Source organism: Pyrgilauda ruficollis, unplaced genomic scaffold, assembly GCF_017590135.1.
Source record: "Pyrgilauda ruficollis isolate IOZ18807 unplaced genomic scaffold, ASM1759013v1 scaffold22, whole genome shotgun sequence".
In the NCBI taxonomy this organism is placed as follows: domain Eukaryota; kingdom Metazoa; phylum Chordata; class Aves; order Passeriformes; family Passeridae; genus Pyrgilauda; species Pyrgilauda ruficollis.
The window spans coordinates 7,689,265-7,711,269 of NW_024521428.1; the positions used below are offsets into that span (position 1 = coordinate 7,689,265).

Below are 22,005 nucleotides of genomic sequence, written 5' to 3' on the forward strand. Positions count from 1 at the left end.
TGGATTGAATAAACTGGTCTAAAGTAGCTGGGTTTATTTTCCAGGCAGTGTTAAGGCAGTATAGAATTACTGGTTCCCTTATGAGCATCTGTACAGTTTTTTGGTAGGTTTAAGACAAACTCCACCTCACACCTAACAGCATCTTCAGAGTTAGGTTGAAAGGTTAAAGGTAGCTAAAAAATTGCTAAAAAAACTTGCAAAGACCTGTATTATTTGAGCAGTTATTCAGTCTTTCTGCAGAGTGGACATGGGGTATTATTTCTGTTTTTGCAGGCATGAATGGGACAGCCATTGAAAACTTTGCTTGTGTCATTTTTAATGTTTCCTTCATGAACTGCACCTGGCATGTGGGCAGGACTGCTACAGAAGACACCCAATATTTCCTGTACTGGAGGTCCTGGAAGTAAGTAGATCTGCTTGAATACTGGGAATTTTGATTTGTGGTTGAACATGTGACTTTGTCAATGTTTTATTGATACAATATTTCATGTGAAGGAAAGAAGATGTCACAGAATGCCAAAATTATATCAAAGATATCTATGGAAGGCACACAGGATGTCAATTTCAAAATGTGACAATAGAAAATAACAATGCTTATTTCCTGGTAAATGGATCCCGAAGTGGACAAAGCATTCAGTCATATGAGAAGAAGATACTGCTATACAAAATTGGTAAGCATTTTTTGTTGATTTAATTTCCAGTTATATGCTAAAAGAATGAAGATTTCATCCCTGGGAAAAAGTATGCATTTAAAAAATATTTCTCCCCATAATAGCTTCGGAGTTTTTTTCACTTTTTCTCAGCCCTAAAGTACAAGAATGGATAAAAACTAATGAATACAGAAACAACCCGGAATCATAGGTCAGAAAATTTTGAACGTTTCAGTTAAATATTTATTCTTTGAGAGAAAGGTGTCATTTTTATAATTAACTAGCTAAGAAGTCCTGAGTGGGGCTATCTAGATCTTGGTCTTATTATCTCATAATACTGTTCATCCACATAATGAAAAGAACCAGTTACCTTAATGCTGTGAGCAAAAACTCCCATTTTTTAAATGGAAGAATGTTAATTAAAAAAAAACTGTTTAATTTGAATACAAAAATACTTAAATCCAAGAAATAAAACCAAACCTGCAGAAATCATATGCTGAATACAGTAAAATGTAATAAACGTCTTGTGTTTTTTGTTTTCCTTACTGTTGCAGCTGGTGCTCCAGGCTCCTCAACTGAAATGTTAAATCAGGGGGTCCTGCTTCAGAATATGGGGACAATATAGAAATTCTGCTAAAGTTGCATCTTTTTAGATCAGTTGCTTGAACACCTATCTATATTTTTAAAATGGCAGAGTGAAGAGAGCTATTACTAATCAATAGTATTTCTGGTTATGTTATTGTAGAAAAACTCACCCCTCCATTAAATGTCACAGTGAACTGCACAGAAGCTTCTCATAGATGCAGTATTTGGTGGCAACCACCTCGTACAAGTCATGTGAAAAAAAAGAGTTGTTTCAAATATGAAATTGTCATAGAAAACAAGGTAAGAATAATTATGACATTTAACATCATTTTGTTTGTCTCTATTTCCACACATAACACCATAAACCCTGTTCTCATCCCCTCCTTTTGAAATCTTGAATGAATATGGAAAGTAATACTGTATCTTTCAAAAATAAAGTTCAAAATATTTGTGAGGTTATTGTTGTTCCAACAGTGAAAAATTAAAAAAAAAGAGACATAACTTAGCTAAATTAAATGTTTAAGACAAACAAACAACGGAAAAAACATTTTCCGAGTTGATTTATAAATTTTAGGTACTTTGTTTTAACAATTAAAATGTAAAGATTTTTGTCAACCTGAGCCTTCTTTTTCTTTTGTTTTGTGCTTTGATGTGCTCAATTCTGCAACCAAATTTAAATGGTGCAATATTTCAGAGCATCAGTGGAGAGGAAAAGCCACTTAGTGGAAGAACACCTTAAATTTCACAGTTTAAATGGCTTCTTTAAAAGAAGGCATTTAAAATATTACATACATCAAACATCCATGAGAGAAGACCCTTTATCATATAGTAACAAAAGAATAATTCTAAAAATTAAACTTTTCTCTTGCTGTTAGGCTGATGCTGAGAAAAACACCAAAACTACATCTCAAACAGTAAGTCTGTATTAATCTAAGATTTATGCTATATTGAAATTTCTTCTATCAGAGTGTCTTCCAAACTAATTGGTTTGGTTTCACACTACCTGTTTCAATGTACTGCACATGCCTTATTTTTGATAAGTTTTCTAAATCTGAAGTTTTAAACTGTTGTTTATAAAACTTGGTAGAAAAACACCTGCACATGTAAACATTGATATTACTTCACAAAATCTTCCATTTTACATTCTTTTTTATTTCCTAACAGACTCATATATATGTAAAACTATGGATCATGATTCTGTGTAACACAAAAAATGTGGGGATTTTTTTCTTTTTTAATACTCTCTGGAAAGGATTGAGATGTAAGAGGCCAGAAAATATTACCTCTAAGATTAGGCCAGTATAAAGATGGAAGAAAAAAAAAAATCTGGCTATCGAACTCTACTCTGATTCTGAAAATATCCACTGTAACAAAGTGCCAGATCTTTAAAGAATTTTTTCCTTTAAATCCCATTGCTTAGCAGAGTCTAAGGAGCCAGGGAAACATGTAGCAAATTTCATCTTCATATTACCCAATAATAAAAATATTCTAACAAGAGGAACTAAGATGAAACAAACTAACTAAGGGATAATTTTCTAATTATTTCACTCTAGTCTGTTCTTAGAAAGATTATATAAATATAAAATATAAAATTCTATCATAATTATATTAAAACAATGCAAAAATTCTCATTCTACTTATTTTGCATTTAGGCAGCAATCATTGAAAATAACTCCTACCTATATGAAAGCTTCAGCTCAGAAAAAAGGTACAGCATCAAAATCAGAGCAACAGATGCAGGCTTTTGTTTAGTAAGCCCAAACTGGGGAGAGTGGAGTACGCCTGTGGAGTTTGGTAAGAATAAAAATCCCTTCCTTGACCTTGTACAGTTATTATCTGTCTGCCTTATTTTTCCCTCATGCTTACAGATGGAACCACATTGGTAATTGCCCATTAATTTGCTAGGACAAAGAGAGTCGAAGAATGGCTGTGTCTCTTATTATTAGGGGGTTCTCCAATCATTTTTGGGAGACAGTGCTTCCTGCACAGGGATAATGAATGAAGCAGATCTTTTTGAAGTCTATTGCCAGCTGTTTTACTTCTTCTCTCTCTGCTCCTGATTTATAATCTCCTTTTTCCTGCTGTTGCTGTCTGCCACCTTGGATATTTAAATACTCAGTAGGACTCAGTTCCTCAGGTTTCAAGTTCCTGTGGACAGCCCATGTACTGTTCAGTAGTTCTATTTTTTTTGCATGCCACAGGGCAAAGAGGTGCTGTGCTAAAAATTTCATCCCTTCATACAGTGTTTGACACCCTGATGCAATGCACATAGCTGTGCAATCATTTGTGTCTTGTGATGCTAACCAACACTTTGATGATTGCTTGATTTTCAGGAACACAACAGCTTACATCTACTTCATCATATATGCTATTTCTCATACCAAGCCTGGCAGCAGGTCTCACACTTCTCCTTTGCATGACAGTGTAAGCCTTATTTCTTGTGCAAAATTTTTATTCTATAGTTAAAATAACACTTCCCCCAACAGAAAATTTCTGGCTTCTTTTTAAAGGAGACGAGGGGGGGAGAAAATTGACACTGAGCTATACTAGGAATCATCTCCTGGATGTTCCTCAAGTATGCTCTATACTTCTGATTCCCAACTTTCTTATGCACTTGATTAATATAACACAATGTTTTCCAATACTGGCCAATATTAATATTAATACCTTATATCAGTACCTCTTTCCTACCATCAGACCCTGCAATGTAGACAGGTGGTACATGAAATGTTTTCCATGTTTTGACAACATTTTCTTTTCACATACTTAAAAAAACCAACTTCTTATAAGGTCTTAGGAAGTCATAAAATAAATAACTGTCATCTAAATTCTGAACAACAAAATTATAACATTGTATTCAGCCTATGCAATTTTTAGCTACTTTTGAATTAGAAGAATACTGCTTATGTCTTAGAGAAATAAAATAGTAAGTCAGGAGCATTGTTATATAGTAAGTGTTCATGTGTTTGCAAACTGTCTTTTCTTCACCAAACCTTTTTGTCACTGTAGAAGGGCTTATTTGAAAAAAACATCTGCTACAGTACCACAGCCAAGAGACCCATTCCATGAGCTCTCTCCAATGGACTTCCAGGTACACTTTCTTTCCATTTGCCTGAAATTTAAAAATTTATTCTCAAAGGTATGACCTAACTGTCAGAAAGATGCACACAAGTAAGAATCAAATTTCTTTCTTTTTCTTGTTCTTGGGATATGGACAGAGAAAGTCCACACACAAATAACTGGTCTGTTTTACCTTTTCCATTATGAAATAATTGTCATCTGTCTACCTGGAGCATTGCAGAAAACCCTGCTCTCCCTATAAGCCATATGCTATCGCTAAAATAATGCTGAGCATAAGTTTCTCAGCACAATAATAATGCAGAATCAGGCAGGGAGAGAAGGGACAAAGAAATGTTCAGTAATTTTAGCATGCTAGTAGTTGGCAATGATGCTAAAGGAGGTAAAAGTTTCTACGGTACGGTAAGCAAGAAACTAGAGCAGAATGTTAGCAGAGGTGCTAACTTATGTGGAATGCTGGAATGACTCATGAGAAGGAACAGACACACAGACACTGCAGGAACTGCCCTTCTGGAGAGCATGTTGCAGTTTGCTGCAATTTGCAAAGTCTTTAGGTTGGCTTCAGGCAAGTCTGGAAGACAAAATTTGTCTGCAGAGATATGCTGAATCTTTATAGAGTGAGCCTTTATAAATACTTTTATTTTCTCTTCCTTGATCATGTTAACTTTTCTATGTTTTAAAAGATTATTTTCCCAGCTTTTTACTTGAAAAGTCTTTGCTCCTCTTTGGTAGCTATGTGGAGTGATCATCTAGACATGTCTACCTCGGTCTTCTAATTGACAGAGTCCTCCTACAGGCTTTATACAATAAATAACAAATTTGAATGACAGGAGATTCATAAATCATGACCATGTGACTAATCTCTAGCATGAAGCACTAACAAAATGTTATATTCTTTCTTTAATAGACAGAATATATGAATCTATTAAAAGAAAAAGAAACTGAAGAAATAACAGATATTGAAGAAGTGATGGAATGCAAGTGAAATGAGCAACTTGATTTTTTTCAAGCTCATATACCTCATTGGCAAAAATTAAGAGGTTTTTCATATTCTCTCACTCCTGGAAGGAGGGAGAAGAGCATTGGCTGTAAAGAGAATTCCCCAAGATCTTATCTCTAAAAGTCTCCTTGTATTTGGTTGCATTTTCTATGAACAGTTTGGACTATTTCTGGTTTTTATTATGATGAATACTGCAGTATTTCAGAAAAAAATATTTCAGTATTGCTTTGGAAGCTGTTTTACTGTTTTCAACAACATGCAAAAGAATAAGTAAGAACAACTAAACTTAAGGGGTTTATTCAGGATCTCCATTGGTTCAGTGTATCAAAAAAGGTGCAGCCATACGGAGATTGTAGATTTTAGGAATGAAATTTGACATCTGTATGAAAGCTCACTGTATGAAGACCATCCAAGATCAATCCTCTTAAGAAAGATCACTTGCTCATACAAAGTGAGTACTATTCAAGAGCTCTGGATGCCATCTTCCCGTAAGTCTATTTGTTGCCTTCCTTTATTCATCCCTTCCTATCTCTGTTAGATGAAAAAATTACTTAATATATTATTGCTAACAGGTAGCAGATGTACATATGTATATGTATTGAGTGGGAAATGTCATAAATTGAGCATTTGAACTCTCCAGCAGAAGCCTGTCACTTGCTAATTGTGGTACAGGCAAGTTGTGTGTTTTTATAACACTTGGAAGAAACAGAAGCATAGCAGCCTGAATCCTCCAACTAATAAGGAGATGTGAGAGAAAGCCCTCAATTTGGGTGCTAATCACATATTTTGACCTTCCATTTGCATGAAATTGAATATGAGTCAGTCCTGCCCTGGCAGCCAGGAGGGCCAACCTTGTTCTGGGCTATATCAGACATGGCATGGCCAGCCGGGCAAGGGAGGGGACTGTCCTGCTCTGCTCTGCTCTGCTCTGCTCTGCTCTGCTCTGCTCTGCTCTGGGGTGGCCTCACCTCGAGTGCTGGGGGCCACAACATAATAAAGATATAAAGCCATTAGAGGGGGTCCAAAGAAGGTCTACAGAGATGATGAGGGGCCTTGAGGAGAAGCTTCATGAGGAGTGGCTGAGGCCATTTGGTCTGCTCAGCCTGGAGCAGACTGAGGGGAGACCTCATTGCAGTTACAATTTCCTTGTGAGGGAAAGTAGAAGAGCAGGCACTGATGTCTTCTCTTTGATGACCAGTGACAGGACCCAGGGAATGGCCTGAAGCTGTGTCAAGAGAGGCTTATGTAGGGTATCAGGAAAATGTTCCTCACCCAGAAGGTGTTTAGGTACTGGAACAGGTTCCCCAGGGAAGTGGTGACAGCACCAGCCTGACAGAGTTTAAGAATTTGGAAAACACTCTCAGGCACATGGTGTGACTCTTGGGGCTCTCCTGAGCAGGGCCAAGAGTTGAACTCAATGACTTTTGTGGGTCATTTCCTACTCAGGGTATTCTATGATTCTATAATTCCAACAAGTCTCAAGATGGTTAAAGTCGTCTCAAGTAGCTGAAATCCTATCATGGAAAATAAAGTCCTCTCAGTGATAAAACTCCACTAGACTGGGTTACTGTCAAGAGATCATCTTTGGAAGTAAATTTCTAAATGAGCTTTCAATAAAAATTTTTTTAATGACTTTTTAAAACAGAACCAGAGAAGGATCTTTCTACTTAAGTTAAAATTGCCAAAAGATAAAAACACCTGCATTAAATGGGAAAACTAAAGCAAACACTCACTGTAACCTAAGGACAATTATACAGATACAGTCTGCTGGATCCTCTCCATCTTGCTTCACACAGAGTTGATCATGGCCATTGGTGCACCCCTTACATCCCCACTGCTTTCACTGTGAAAGCTGCTGAGACAGAAAAGTCATTAAGAAAACTTGTTCACTACCAGCACATTAGCAAGAAAACTATAAACCATGAAACAGTGGCAGTGGTAGTAGGTGTGGGACTAAGGTATCACTTTACCATCCCTGGGCAAAGACCCCAAAATCAGTGGGAAAGGATGGTCAGGCTTTAGAATCTTTTAACTAAGTGCCTTGGATGGTCTCCTATGGCTATTTCTCTCTTCTGTGCTAAAAACTAGAAAGTTCTTGCTGCAAGGAAAAAATTAATGGTCTTGTCTATCATTTGCATTTTTGTGACATATGCAAAAGCTGCAACACACCAGTACAGTGAAACACCAGACAGCTCTTGAGAACACTGCTGGTTTTGTTGGAGCCATAAATTATTCTTCAAGCTTTTGTGAGTTTTGAGAAACATTTGGTTTGATACTCTTTCTGCAATGATTTCGCTCCCTGTAGAGCCAAAAGTCTCTAAACAGCCCTAGTGTCTCTGCCCAGTTTTCTCTTCTCTCCTTTATTCTTTTTTGTCTTTTTCTCCTTCTCATTTTGCTTCCAATTCCTGGGTGATATCAAGGCCACTCAAGTTGTCTTTGACAGACTTTGGTAGCACCCTTAGTAGCACCCTCTTTGCTTGGGAATTTTTAAAATGTGTTTAATTTGTTTGCATTTTTGAAAGCCTTAGGTAAGGAGTTTGCTTAAATATAGACAAGAAAAGAAATCCCCTGGGTAGAACAGTTCCCTTTTCTGCAAAAACACCACTGTCCTTCTGGGTTGTTTGGATTGTTCTGCTGCAGTAATTCCAGTTTAAAGACAAAGTAGCCAAATCAAAACCTCAAACTCCACTCTTCCTCACTGTGTTTCAGAGATACATAATCTGAGAGAGCACACAAAAACACACTGCTTCCCTGCTGCCTTCTCTGCAGGCTCAAGAGATCTGCAGAGTGGGAGCATGGAAAAGCAGGCAAACAAAAATTCTGACTTCCTTAATTTTCCAGAGTCCCATTTGACTCTCCATGACATTTCTTACTGCTCTGATTTTATTACTTGGTTACTCGTCACTCCCTTTCTCCATGAAATGCAATAGGTTACCACCTCAAAATTGAGTGCTTTCTTCCAAAGATGAGGACACAATAAACTGTGGGGTTTTGCATTTTTTGAGATCAGAAGTCCTTTCTTCTCTCTTTACAGCACAGTCAGTGTTCAAAAAAAAAAAAAAAAAAAAAAAGTACATGGTTATGTTTGGAATTTATTTAATCTAGAAGTACAGCGAACCTTCTGAAAATGGACTTCTTTTTTCTCTGAACAACTATAATGGGCTCAGACCTGATGTCCAAGGTTTCATTTACTTTGTCTGTTGACATCTATAATGTGATAGGAGCAGTCATAGTGATTCTCACCAAAATGAGCCACTTATTTGACTAAATCTGCTTTTTGGTAGAATATCCATCAATACATACAATCTTGTCATTCCCACCCTTTGTCTCTTAGATATGCTTCAGAAAAACTTTGCCACATTTTTATTCTGTACTAGCATGAATAGAGTGAGTGCCCATGAATTGGTCCCTATAGAGCCAACATTGTTTTAGGTCTTTCCCTCTGAAACCACAAAAGACCAGGCAAAGCTCTGTCGATTCTCTCATGGTTCTTGATTCTACGGATGACTGGAGTTTTTGAAGGTCTGGATGCTCAAAGTGAGTTGTTCATCTCCTCAGTTAACACCGAGTTACTAACAGATGCGATTAAATGCATGAACACAACCATAGAGTGCCACTTAATACTTCAGTTCCTTTTTCATGCCTTGCTCTGTGCTTTTAGTACTGCATGTGAGCAGAAGTGAGGTAGTGAGGTAGGGGTTTTTTGGGGTTTTTTTTTTTGGTGGTTTTTTGTTTGTTCGTTTTTTTTTGTTTGTTTTTTGGTAGAAAATAATTTTGCAGTTAAAAATTTCCAATATGATGAATAGACTTGCTTCACTACACCTGTTCACTTTAAACCACACGTGTTGAGGAGAAGAAAACATGTCAGATATCCTCTTTGTGGTGTTGGCTGGCCTCAGCAACAACTCAGTATGACTAATATTTACAATCAACATGCGATAATGAATCCAGAAAATGACTGCCCACTTCTAGCTCATCAGTCAACAATCTCACACTCTAGCCAGAATCCAGAAAGAAGAAATACTCATGAGCCTGGGCATTTCTGGATCTCTAGAAGGTAAGCCCTCTTTGTCTCCAAGGAAAGACAGCACTGAGCTACCCTTGGCTTCCACTCTTGGACATAATTTTATCCCAGTCATCTGTGAATAGCTGGTACGTAAGAACTACTGCTGATAAGGTTAAATCATTCCAATAAAGAATAAAGAAGCTTTAGGATTGGAATGACTTTGGCATTTTGATAAAGGCAATTCCTGGACTGCCCTGGAAAACTGTTGAGCAACAGGTGAATTTTTCCATATATAGTAGCCAAGAAACGGGAGTGTTAGAGAAGTACATGGACTGTATTCTTTCCTACAAGTTTTTAACTCCAAGCAGAAAGGATCTGCATGTTTTTAAGAGGAAAATGTTGACATATCTTGATGTTTGAAGAATGTCATATTTTCTAGTGATGCTTCAATTTCAATGTGAAGAAATTAAATTACTTTACATGCATTTTAAATCTCCATATTAAACAAATTATATTGCCTTCTGTGAAACAAAACCTTTCATGGTTTAAAGGAGCTTTTGATGTCTTATACTGTTTATAATAACTCTCTTCTTTAGAAAATGCATGGCTGTGACCCAAAAAGGTAATAAATGCTCAACAGCGGGGCCTGGAGCCACTGATTGTAGTTGGATGCTTACTACCTGCAATTTTTTTCTGTTTTAGTGGCAGTTTGTAGTTTGGCTATTTTCACATGGGGAGGAATGAAATGCGGACAAACACACATGACACTTTCTAGTAGTGATATATCTTATCTGAAGACATCATATCCAAGATTTGAAATCCCCTGTTCCCATCTGCTTAAAGAACATTTACAGTTTACATTGTCACTTCCCTGGGAACCCCCACAGACCTGGTTATCCCTGCCCAGTCCCTGGAGCTTTCCCCATCATGCCTAGAGCCCAGGACCCCACATCAGCCCCCCAGACCCATCAGCCCCTGCCCATTGGTACCACAGCAGAGCCATTCTCCAGGTTCCCACAGCCCTGCCCTGCCTGGACATGCTTGGTGGTCAGGGCTGGGGCTGCCCTGGGTCCACAGCTGCCCTGATCTGGGCTGGAGGTGCCAGCTGGGACTGCCAGGCCTCACCCTGATGGTAAGGACCATGGAGAACCCCCATCTTCCGTCCCCCAGAGGTGGTTTGTATGGAGAGATGGTTTGTACTTGTCAGTATTGTTTAGAGCTAGAGAGAAATACCTGTAAAAGTAAATTTAAGCACATTCTGGAGTCCCAAACCGCCATACTCTGGTGCAACAAAAGGGGAAATTTAACCAGCTAACTTCTTGTTCATGTTATAAGAAATCCTGAGTTGGGCAATTACAAAATTTGCTATGAATCAGGGGGGAAGTGATGAACATTTATTTTGCAACACTTCCGACACTAAGATGGTTCCCCAAAACACAAGCAGCGAGGGAAACAGCCCTATTTATAGATATACAGTCTTTTAAAATACAGTCTTTCCATCTTCTCTGAACCTGAAGATTATAACAGAAAAATAAACAAGGTAAAGACATTTTGAAATAAAAGGTAGGTCCATCTTTTTCTTTCCAGCTGTTTTGTTTGCTGAGGTATTTACTGAGTCTCTAGACTGGAGGGGTGTCTGGATGTCTGAGACAAAACCTAAAAAGTTGTCAGAGGAATATATGGTACTAAGTTGAATGAAGGTTTTTTTACAAGTAAAGTACCTGCTGCATGCTAAGAAAGATCCTGGACACAATTTTGGTTTTTTTTACTGGGTTTGATACTGAATTTTTAGAAGTGAGTGTTCCTCTGTTATAGAATCATATTTACAGAATTATTTGGGTTGGAAAGGACCTTGAAGGTCACTTAGTTCAAACTCCTTCAGGGAGGTATTCCCTGAAGTACACCTGGTTGCTCAATGCCCCAACAAAACAGCCTCGAATACTTCCAAGGATGGTGCATCCAAGCTTCTCTGGGCAACGTGTTCCATTGCCTCACTGCCCACACAGTAAAAGTTTTCTTCCTTCTGTCTGATCGACATCCTTGAAAACACGTGAGCTAACACCCTCAGCAAACTTACCACATTCACATTGGGTAACTTGAGTTGATGGATATTACTGTGACCTATTTTGATATTTTCTCCTCACAGCTATTTACCCACTGCCTTACATCTACTCATCCTTAACTTTATACATAGCAGGTAGAAAAACAATCTTTAGACCTTAAAATAGCAGCCATCCAAGGTATGTCTATAACGTTTATGCAGTGCTCCTGACATCACCAGCTTTTTTTTCTACACAAATTGTTTTGTTGCAGCTATAATCACATCTTTGGGGGATTTATCCATAAAAAAATTCTTCATTGAATCTATCAGGGCAAATATCTTTCAGTGTTAGCAAAAAAAAAAATAAAATAAGTCATTCCTAAACCAAGCAATAACCACTTGGAGTCTAACATACCTAAGTGTGTGCCATGATCCTCCAGCTTGTAGGAGTCACATGATTTTTCCTCATCATGGATATTCCTGTGTTTGCAGGCATGAAGGGGTCAGCCATTGGAAACTTCTCCTGTGTGCTTTATAACATCTTCCTCATGAACTGCACTTGGCAAGCAGGCAGGGATGCTCCAGCAGACACACAGTATTTTCTCTACTGGCAGAAATCAAGGTAAGTAAGTCTGCTTGAGACAGAGAAGTCTGAATTCTCATTCAACACATCACAGTGCCCATGTTTAACTGAAATATTTTGCTGTATGCAGAGTGGACAATCAGATGGAATGTGAGCTTTACATTAAAGATGAAAATTGCAGAAATGTGGGATGTATCTTCCAAAACGTGAGCATAGGGATTGAAAAAGCTTACTTCCTGGTGAATGGGTCTAGCAAAGACTCTCTGATCCAGTTCTATGATGAGTACATTGATCTGTATAAAATTGGTAAGTAACTAATTTATTTTAGCTTTATTTCAATTATTGTATGAAAATAGTAGGGCATTTATCCCTGAGGAGGAACCATGTATCTTGTCTCACCTAGAGTTGAGAGTGAGAGACTGTGGCTTCCTCAAGAAAACCTATTCCTCAAGCAAAAGACAAAGAGGGGAATTAAACAGGAAAGCTCCACAGCTGCATTCTATCTCAGATTCTGTAGCAATCTACCCTTATGAGTTTTAGGTTTTTCTCAAGCAAGGTCCACAAGACTTTAAAAACTACTTTCTCCTGCTGCCCTTTCAGTGGTGGCCAAAAACCTCTCAATAGAAGAGAGAGGAGACTTTTTAGAAGTTTATCTGAGCACTAATTTCTGCTTTTCTTTGCCAGTGGGGATGACATACCGGACACCATACCCTGTAGTAAATGAATTAAGACATGTACAACATACCTTAGGCATGTGGTGCTGTACTTGAAAGCATCCTGTGCATTTTCTGTTACTGCAGCAAAGTCTCACTGGAAATGTCACACTGCTTCTGGTATTGTGCTAAAAGATTGAACAGAAAAGGTTTTGTTCTATAAGAAGAATCTGAGCTGTAATGTCACTCATGGCAGATAAAATAAGATTGTTCTTTGACCAAGTAAGCCCATCACAAGCAGGTCAGTCCTGTCCCTAAAGACTGATGTAAAGTAGTATTCTAGCTGGTACTAAACTTTCCTCTATCAGCCTTTTGTCACCCTTTCTGCCATAAGTGACTGTCTTCTGCTTCTGCTGTTCCAATAATCAAGTCATTGGCAATGATCAAAATATAAAGATCCTCATACTTTTGCTTACATCTATGAAGTGGGGGGCAACACATGAAGAGGTTGGCTAGACTATTAAAAATTTAGTGTCTTGTGTGAATTTTGTATGGCTATTTCTTTTGCAAGGAGGGAATAAGCTGCATAGTTCACAACAGATTGAAAGCAAAACCTTCATGCCGCAGAAGCATCATGAGGAGGCTTAGAGAAAAAAAAAAAATAATTTTTACTTCAGGGATAGCAACAGCTAGTTCATGCACAGTAATAAATTCTCTTAAAAAGAAGACAGTGTTTTACCTTACTCCTCTAGAAAAACAAATGGAGGGGATTATTTCTTTGTATGCTCCTATATCATGCTTCCTGTCTTAGTCCCTTTTCTTTTGTTTTGTGATCCTGTGTACATGATTTAGAAAACTTTGGTCTTTAAACTATTTCTAATAGGTCCTAAGAAAAACAGGTGTCTTTCTTCATAGAGGTGTTACTTGCAATTTCACTCTCTTTCATCAAATAAAAAAGAGATCAAGTGATTTTAATTAATGAATTCTTGGTTATATCATTTCAGAAAAGCTCATGTCTCCATCAAATATCACAGTCAACTGTGATGAAATTAAAAATTATTGCATAATTCAATGGCAACGACCCCAGATAAGTCATTCTAACAAGGACATGTGCTTTAAATATGAAATTAGCATAAAGTATAAGGTAAGAATGTCTTCATTTACACTTAACATTAATTCATATATTTGCAATTACCAATACACATGAGTGAAAAATAAATAAGCCTCTCTTCTATGGTGCAGCCTTCCCCATACATAGCACCTTATTCCTTTGTGACTGCATTTTTCCAGCCCATAACAAATCCTGCTCTGTCATACTGCCCCATTTTTATTTTTTTTAATCCCTGCCTTCTTGAGTAAGACACTGCTGGAGATACACTAGATGTCTGGGACAGTCCCAGAGAAGAAGCATGGTAAATCAAGATTCAAATACAACACATCTTTTTCTCTGACAGCACTTAGAAAAAGTAGTTCTTTCACTGAAACTTGTTGGAGTTGCCCTGGATTGGGAGTATTTCCAATGGAACTGGATCTCTGTGGAAGGCCATAGCTGGGCTATAAAAGTGAAAATAGAAATGGGCATTCACTTAACAATTGAATTAATAGAAATTAATTAATTTCTCCATGTATTAAATGCTTACTCAGATATAAGCATCACACCTGTTGGTCCAAAAGTTGAAGATTTAAAATGATAAACAAAAGGAAAATAAATGTGAGAGAAAGCAGAAAGGCAGCGTGATTAAGGACGGGTTAGTGGTGGGTGACCTTGGCTTTACAAGTCATTTGGCAGCAAGAGGGAAGGAATGGGATTGCTGCGCTCCACTGCGGCAGAGCTGCACCTAAAGGCCACAGGGTGGCAGACAGAGACTGCAAAGGAAATATCTTCCCGAGCTACAACCAGATTTGGACACCCACTTAGTGACTGATTGAAGGCATTCAGGAGTTTGGAATTTCTTAGTCTGGGTTGGGTTTACTATTTCACAGACGAGGCTTTTTGCAAAGCCCAGCTAACTGCCGTGAAACAGCATTACTTCTCTGAATCACTTGGCTGTTGTAACAAAGAAGCATTATTGAAAACTCTGTCTGACATTGGAATAAAATCTATTGCAGTAATGCAATACCTACTTTCTAATAACTTTTAATATATGTAATATTCATTTTATAAAGAATACTCAATTCATACTTTGTCTGAAATTTCTAGCTATTTTTTCATCATCATTAGCAGTTTTCACCAAGCTAATTATGTCAAGGTACAGCAATTATTCCAGCAATTGAGCGGTGTAGGCTCCTTTGACACTTATCAGATGCAGCTATAATCATATCTTTGGAAGATTTACCCATAAAAATGTCTTCGGTAAATGCCAAATGTATTGCTTTATCACTGACAACTCTGCTGGTCTGTCCCGTCATGCCTACGCACAAGTTCTCTTACTGGTCCATTATTTATCCCAAGACAGAGCTCTGTGCACACAAGGCACTCCTTCATACACAGTAGAAGGCCCAGTTGCCCAAACCTGTTTGCAGGGATGCAATCACCCTCCTTGGTGAGATGTATCCCATTCCTGCCCAGTAGCCCCTCTTTCTCGGAAAGGATCCCAAGGTCATAGAAGACGAAGCCCTGCCTGTGGCAGCAGTTATTCAGCCAGGTGTTGACCTGCTGGATGACTACAGTTCTGCTCAAGCCTTTCCCTCTCACTGGAAGGCCTGAGGAGACACCATCTGGACTTCCTGCCCTTCACCATCTCCCCCAGTGCTCTGTAATCACTTCACTGAAAACTTTCAGGTTACTCCTGCATCAATAAAGAACAAGGGGTTCATTGGCCAGATATTTCTCCTAGATTGATCCCTGTGCATAATTTAGCTTGACAGCAGACACTAGAAGGTGTCCTGGACAGCAGCTTGCTTTATAAGATCTTAGAATGGTTTGGGGTGGAAGTGACCTCAAAGGCCATCTAATTCAATCCCCCTGCCATGGCAGGAACACCTTTCACTAGACAAGTTACCCAGAGTCCCATCCAGTCTGTCCTTGAACACTTCCAGACACATCCACAACTTCTCTGTAGTCTATCCCAGTGCCTCACCACCAGTGCAGTAATGAATTTCTTTCTAACATCTAATCTAAACCTACCCTCCTTCATCTTAAGGCCATCCCCCCATGTGCTATCAGCACATACCCTTGTGAAAAATCCCTCTCCAGCCTTCTTGTCGGACCCTTTAGGTGCTGGAATGTGCTGGAAGCTCTCCCAAGTGCCTTTTCTTCTCCAGGCTGAACAGCCTCCTGTTCAGATGCCACATGAGCAGGCATGCAGTTATTTGAAAAAATAAGTCTGGATTAATTGAGTTTTGTTCTAAAATGGTGTATCGCAAAATAATTACAAAAATACCTAACTAGTTGTCTAATGGAGAGGATATATTCTGCAGTCATCAGTTGTGTGTGGTCAGTACATTATGTGGTAGTTATTATGGCTATTCAAATAAGATGAACAAATTTTATTCTATCTATCAAAAATGTAGTGGAGGGCAACCTAAAATATCTGTCAGTCCATGCTAGTGGCAAATATTTTCATCTAAAAGAAAACAAAATATTATTTACATAATATTTGCAATTACATACAGTGACATTTATTGCAATATTAAAACATTAGATGTAAATGAAAAATTTTATTTCACAGATTATTTCTTTCTTTTTTTCTTTTTTTCTAGTGTGTATAAGATTAAGTTTATAATTTTCATTTAGGCCTGGTTTGCTTTGTGTTTCAATCTGAAATAAAATTTATATCTCAGCTGTGATGACAAGGAAAACAAATATCTTTCCATAGCAGAATTAATTACTATATAAACTTGGATGAATTACTATATAAACTGTAGATGAATTAGATATTAGATACTAAGTGTTATACAAATCACTAATTTGAGAATGCAGAAAAATGGAACAGGAGATAAAATTAATTATTATTGAAACATAAAACAAGGAATGATAAAAATAAAGTCAATTACTTTTCTTTTTCATTCAATTTACAGGATAATCCTAAAGGAAAACCCATATATACTTCCATACAAGTGAGTCTGTTTGTTTATTATTCAGCAATACATGTTCATTTCATTGTCAGCTGTGAATAGTATTTGTATGCAAATACCTTTAAATCAGTATGTGCTCAGTGTCCTATGCTTTATGGGAACCTTATTTATGGATTTCATGAATGCATCAAACTGCTGAATCATCATGGCATGTTTACTTATGTAATTTACCATACATTCAGGGGCAGAACTTTATTGCTTTTCTGCAAGTATTTTGAAAAATCTCCCAATTTTTCATTATATTGTCCACTCTCCTTCTCAAATACTTGGAACAGACTTTGAACTTACACATCACTGACTACAGAGAAAAGATAAAGTATCTCCTAGGAATTCAATTCTGTTTATGAAAAACATAGACCAAAAAAGTCCTTTTGGGATGGAGGTTGTCATCCAGGCATGCTGCACCTCCTTTTAACCAGTGCAGCTTGCACAACCCACCTCTATGCAAAAACCACGAATAGAAAAAGTATTACATTAAATTCTGGTGACACTGAGTATTGCAGTCATCTACTTATTTTACAGGTTTGTCTGGAAAGTTATGCTTTTTCTGAAAATTCATAATGCAGACACTGAGGCAGGTTCACAGACACCTTATTCCTCAAATCACTCAGTTCTAGCAGTACTAAAATGAATGTTAAATATGTTTTTATACCTCTCTGTGTGCTTAGGGAAGTTATCAATAACACAAGAAATCACAGGTTATACTTTTATAGTGTAAAAAATTAAATGCTTCTAAATGTAAAAAGTTACATGAGTGTCAGGTTATTTTTGAGATACATATTTGTGTATATATTATATAAATAATAATAATGATTTTTTTCTCTATTAAAGCAGTCTTCTTTAATAAGCAATGCTTTCACAGCCTCTTAAAAGTTTCACTGGTGAACAGCACATGCATATTGTCAACACAGGCATGGAACAAAGAAAAGCAACTCATTTTTTGGGTTTTTTTTAGGAAGGGGAAAATAGTAACATATTTCTAAGATCAAACACAAGAAAGAAATACGTCTTGAAAATGAGAGCAGCTGGCAGTGCCTGCTTTGTGAACCCAGCCTGGGGGGAATGGAGTGCACCTGTTGAGTTTGGTAAGAACAAACCCATGCCCTGGGCTACAGACAGGGATGTCCTTTCTGCCTCACACATTGTCACACACCTATGGACACACACAGGTAAAAAGGATTGGCAAATGTTTTGTTTCACACCACACTACAGAGAAGAGTGGGAAGAGACTTAATCGATTTCTTAACTTTCTAACACTGGAAATAACATTAAAAATTACACCTTTGCAGCTGTAGTGAGCTCCTGCTTACTCCAGGGGGTGGACAAACAGGATCAATGTTAATTCTTCCCATCAGACATTTCTGCTAAAGAGATAAATGACAGAATTCATCTTTATACCGAGTGAAACCTTTCAGGCATTCACCACAGTCAGTCACCACAGCAGATGTTTGACACAGCATGAAGTTCAACAAGACTGAGTTCAAGGTGCTGCACCTGGGTCAGGGCAGCTGCTGATACAGTCTGGGGAATGAAGGAATTGACAGGAGCTTTGCTGAGAAGGACTTGGAGGTGCTGGTGGGTGAGAGGCTGGACATGACCCAGCCATGGGCACTCACAGCCCAGAAAGCCAAACGTGTCCTGGGCTGCATCCAAAGCAGCGTGGGCAGCAGGACCAGGGAGGGGATTCTGCCCCTCTGCTCTGCTGAGACCCCACCTGCAGTGCTGCATCCAGCTCTGGGGTCCCCAGCACAGGAGGGACATTGACTTGCTGGAGCAAGTCCAGAGGAGGGTCACAAGAAGGATCAGAGGGCTGGAGCACCTCTCACAGTCTGAGAAAGTTTGGGTTTTTCTACCTGGAAAAGAGAAGGCTCCAGAGACACCCTGTTGCACTCATCTAGTACCTAAAGGGGCTACAAGAGAGCTGCAGAGGGGCTTGGTGCAAGGACAGGTAGTTATAGTTCAAGAGGGAATGGCTTGAAACTGAAAGAGTGTAAATTTAGGTTAGATTTTAGGAAGAAATTCGTCCTTTGAGGGTGATGAGGCACTGGTTACCCAGATAGGTTGTGGATGCCCCATCCCTTAAAGTGCTCCAAGCCAGGCTGGGGCTCTAAGCAATCTGCTTTAGTGGAAGGCATCCCTGCCTATGGCAGAGTGGCTGGAATTAGATGATCTCTAAAGGTCACTTCCAACCCAAACTATTCCATGTTCTGTAACTATTCCTCATATGACTACTACTACTACTACTCCTACTACTACTACTACTACTACTACTTTTAATTTATTAATGTTCCGCTTCCAGGAAATGAGGAAATTATATCTTCTTCACTATGGATTTTACTTGGGGTAGCAGTTGCAACACCCTTAATGGCAATCATCACATTTTTTTTCTGCAAGAGGTAATATTTAATTTATGCATTTATTTTATTTTCTCTGTGTGTGTGTGTGTAACACCTAAAGTTTTTAAACAAATAAGGTGGAGGTGTCTGTAGGGTAGGTAAACACCATAAGTGAAACAGAAATGGAAAGAAAAAGTATATTCTCCTGTATCATGCACTTTACATAGAAATATACAGTAATTCAGAGAAGATACAGCTCTCTCAACTTGTTAAGACTTTTACCCCCACTTTTCACTGTTTGTAGTGACGTAGCAGGAGAAATTTCTTTCTCTGTCAAAGAAGGAAATTTACTACTAGTAAATCTTCAATCAGAAATTAATCTATTACCTTCTAAATTATTAATGTTTTCCTGATATATGTTCATTCTGTGTTGAGATTATGTATATTTTTCAGTTTACTTCTAAGAGTGGAGAGGAAGATAAGAGCTAGTTCAAGGATGCAATAGTGTTGTCACATTATGGTTATTCAATTTTAATTTTTTATTCAATACATTTTGATTCCCAGGACTGGCTGTTGGAAGGCAGCATTTCCACAGATCCCAGGACCAAAACCTGCTTTTTTTACACTGGCTGATACAAATCCAGAGGTATGCTCTCTTTCTATTTTTATATTAAATGTGTGAAATAAATACAAGGCTCTACTGGCTGAATTTTTAAATGATAAGTAACTTATTACTGAGGATCATTCTTCTCTTTGCCATATTCTGAAGAAAAAGAAAAGAAAATCAGCAGGAGAATTTTTTAAGGGAAATCAAATGCAGTGCTCTTTCAGAACCACGGGGTTTCTCCCATTCCAGTCTCACAGGTGCACAGGCTGATGCTCCCATTGGTAGATCCGGGCAGCAGGAAGGGCTGTTCACTGTCCCAACACAAGGACATGGACAATGACACAACAGAGTGAGGCAGTCAGAAACAAAACCAGCACAGCTGCTTCTACCAGCACCTCATCAACACCAGCAGCAGTCTCTAAAATAGGGTTCTAGACATCACAGTCCTCCTGCTACTCCCCAGCCGAGCAGGGCTGAATTTGCCAGTGAGATTAGCACATCTCCTTGCTCTCTTCATCTACAACCACCATAAAGTTCCTCACACCTGACCCCAGTGTCTGAGCCCTGTGTCCCCCCAGGTCCCCCCCTCCAGGCCTGAATCCCTCCAGGTGCACACCTTGCCTACTTACCCACTTGCAAGTTACACACGCAGGAAAGAAAAGAAGGTGACACAGAAAACAGTTCAAAATAGGATTTTGTAAGGAAACAGGACAGACTGTGGTGGTCACACACAGCAAAAATAGGTGAAATACTCTCAGAATTGTGCATTAGTAGAGACTGACCAAACATTATGTATAAAACTGATGGAAGTTTTTATTTTCCTTTCAGCTGATGGAGAGCAAAATACAGTCAATAACATCTGAAAATGAAGAGATATTATTAGTTGCTGACATCGTGAGTTAACCAAGAAAAATGAAGGAGTCTGAAAGTGCATTTCTCAGACAACTGTGTATCCCTGTGGAAAGTCTTTATTTCTTTACTTTGTTTACTTTCTTTACTTTCTTTAATTTCTTTACTTTGTTCTTTTTCTCACATATAAGCATGTTGGAGCCAAGAGAGAATGATACCTCATATGCAATCTTTTTAAATGCCATTGTATTTGCTTTTATTTTTAGCTAATTTTAACTGTTTGGGTAAGTTGTCCTTATTGGATATCTTCTATTTTGTAAATATGTTTGGAATATTTTATTCAAGAAGTTTTAGTTACGTTTTAATCTTAAGGAAAAATAACTGTCTTTCTATTTCATATTAAAAAGATTAATTATTAATTTATTGAGTTTAATAAAATTTTTAAAATTCTAATGCCTGAATTTCACTGTTCTACTGCCAAAAATGGGTCATCTCATACTAGAAGTTTCTTTGGAGCTCTTCAAGTACACATGGGCAACTAGAAAAATGAGATTCGCTCAGATTTTTACACTAGACATTTGAACATCGCTATTTGATTATTAGACTAATTTTAAAATGGTACTAGATGTTTTATTATTAGACTAAATATTCCTGGGACTCTTTTCTTGCACAGGCGCCAATTCACATACAAGAGTCCAGACACACTTTCTTAAACCCCTAAATAAAGTGGACACATGCAAACTACCTTTAGAAATTAGCCCTGGCCTGAGCTAACCTCTGGACTATGTCCAGGAGCTGTTCAGGACATTACTTGTAAATCCTGGCTGAACTAATGCTGGGAACAGTTGTTCCTGGACATGTTCCAGTGCTGGGGCGCCTTCCAGTGCTGTACTTTCTGCAGCTTATACCGTGGCTGAACACAAACAGCTCTTGGCACACCTATTGCCTTTGACACAGTTAATGATTACCTTTTGGTCAAAGACTCACCTGGGAAGCTTTTTGCAGCAGGTCAGAACAAAAAAGCAAATTTCTAAAAGAGGCTGAATTCATGCTGGACACAATTGTAAACCATCTTTGTATTTTTCCCAGTATGCAGCAGTGGTCAGAATGGAAATGCTCACAATAACTTGCTAAAAGGCTGGTGGGGTTCTAACAGACTGGTTTACATAACCTTGCACAGTAACTCTCCTCTTGGGCAAAATTGCCAGAGTGAGGCATAGTTTGGCTCCAGTCCACCAAAACCTAACCATGAGCTATGAACAACCATCCAGTGGCTCAACCTGATGAAGGGAATAGTAAAATATAATAAAGACAGTATCGAGACAATCAAGAGATGGCATGGGGGTCTTGTTAAGTAGAACTTAAACAAACTGTTCCTTTGTTTTCTGTTTTCTCCTGGAGAGGGATAACATATTCAACTGATGCAGGAAAGGTGTTACAGACAGAACCCTGATGAAGGGTTCCAGGATACAATGTAAAATCATTGAATCACAGAATGATCAAGGTTGAAATATACCTCCAAGATCATGGAGTCCAACCC

At 38.2% G+C, this 22,005-nt stretch overlaps 2 protein-coding genes across 4 annotated transcripts in view; one reads left to right on the plus strand and one right to left on the minus strand.

Annotated features, from left to right (window-relative positions):
• The window catches only part of LOC121354082 (interleukin-5 receptor subunit alpha-like), a 58,388-nt gene that overhangs the window by 32,119 nt on the left and 4,264 nt on the right, over positions 1-22,005 (minus strand). Inside the window, exon 2 of one of the 3 annotated variants that reach the window (XM_041468435.1) lies at positions 12,689-12,784. In XM_041468435.1, the coding sequence (XP_041324369.1) occupies positions 12,689-12,784 (96 nt within the window). Of the gene's footprint in view, positions 1-11,775; positions 11,889-12,688; positions 13,246-22,005 lie in introns of those variants that run through there. The other 2 variants (XM_041468437.1, XM_041468436.1) reach the window with 2 other exon arrangements.
• Positions 276-21,984, plus strand: LOC121354085 (granulocyte-macrophage colony-stimulating factor receptor subunit alpha-like). Its single transcript, XM_041468444.1, has 13 exons — positions 276-403; positions 496-671; positions 1,396-1,535; positions 2,111-2,149; positions 2,888-3,029; positions 11,853-11,982; positions 12,074-12,249; positions 13,601-13,740; positions 16,617-16,655; positions 17,629-17,758; positions 18,973-19,069; positions 19,574-19,655; positions 20,445-21,984. The coding sequence occupies exons 1-13, from the start codon at positions 276-278 to the stop codon at positions 20,517-20,519; spliced, it is 1,494 nt and encodes a 497-aa protein (XP_041324378.1). The 3' UTR covers positions 20,520-21,984.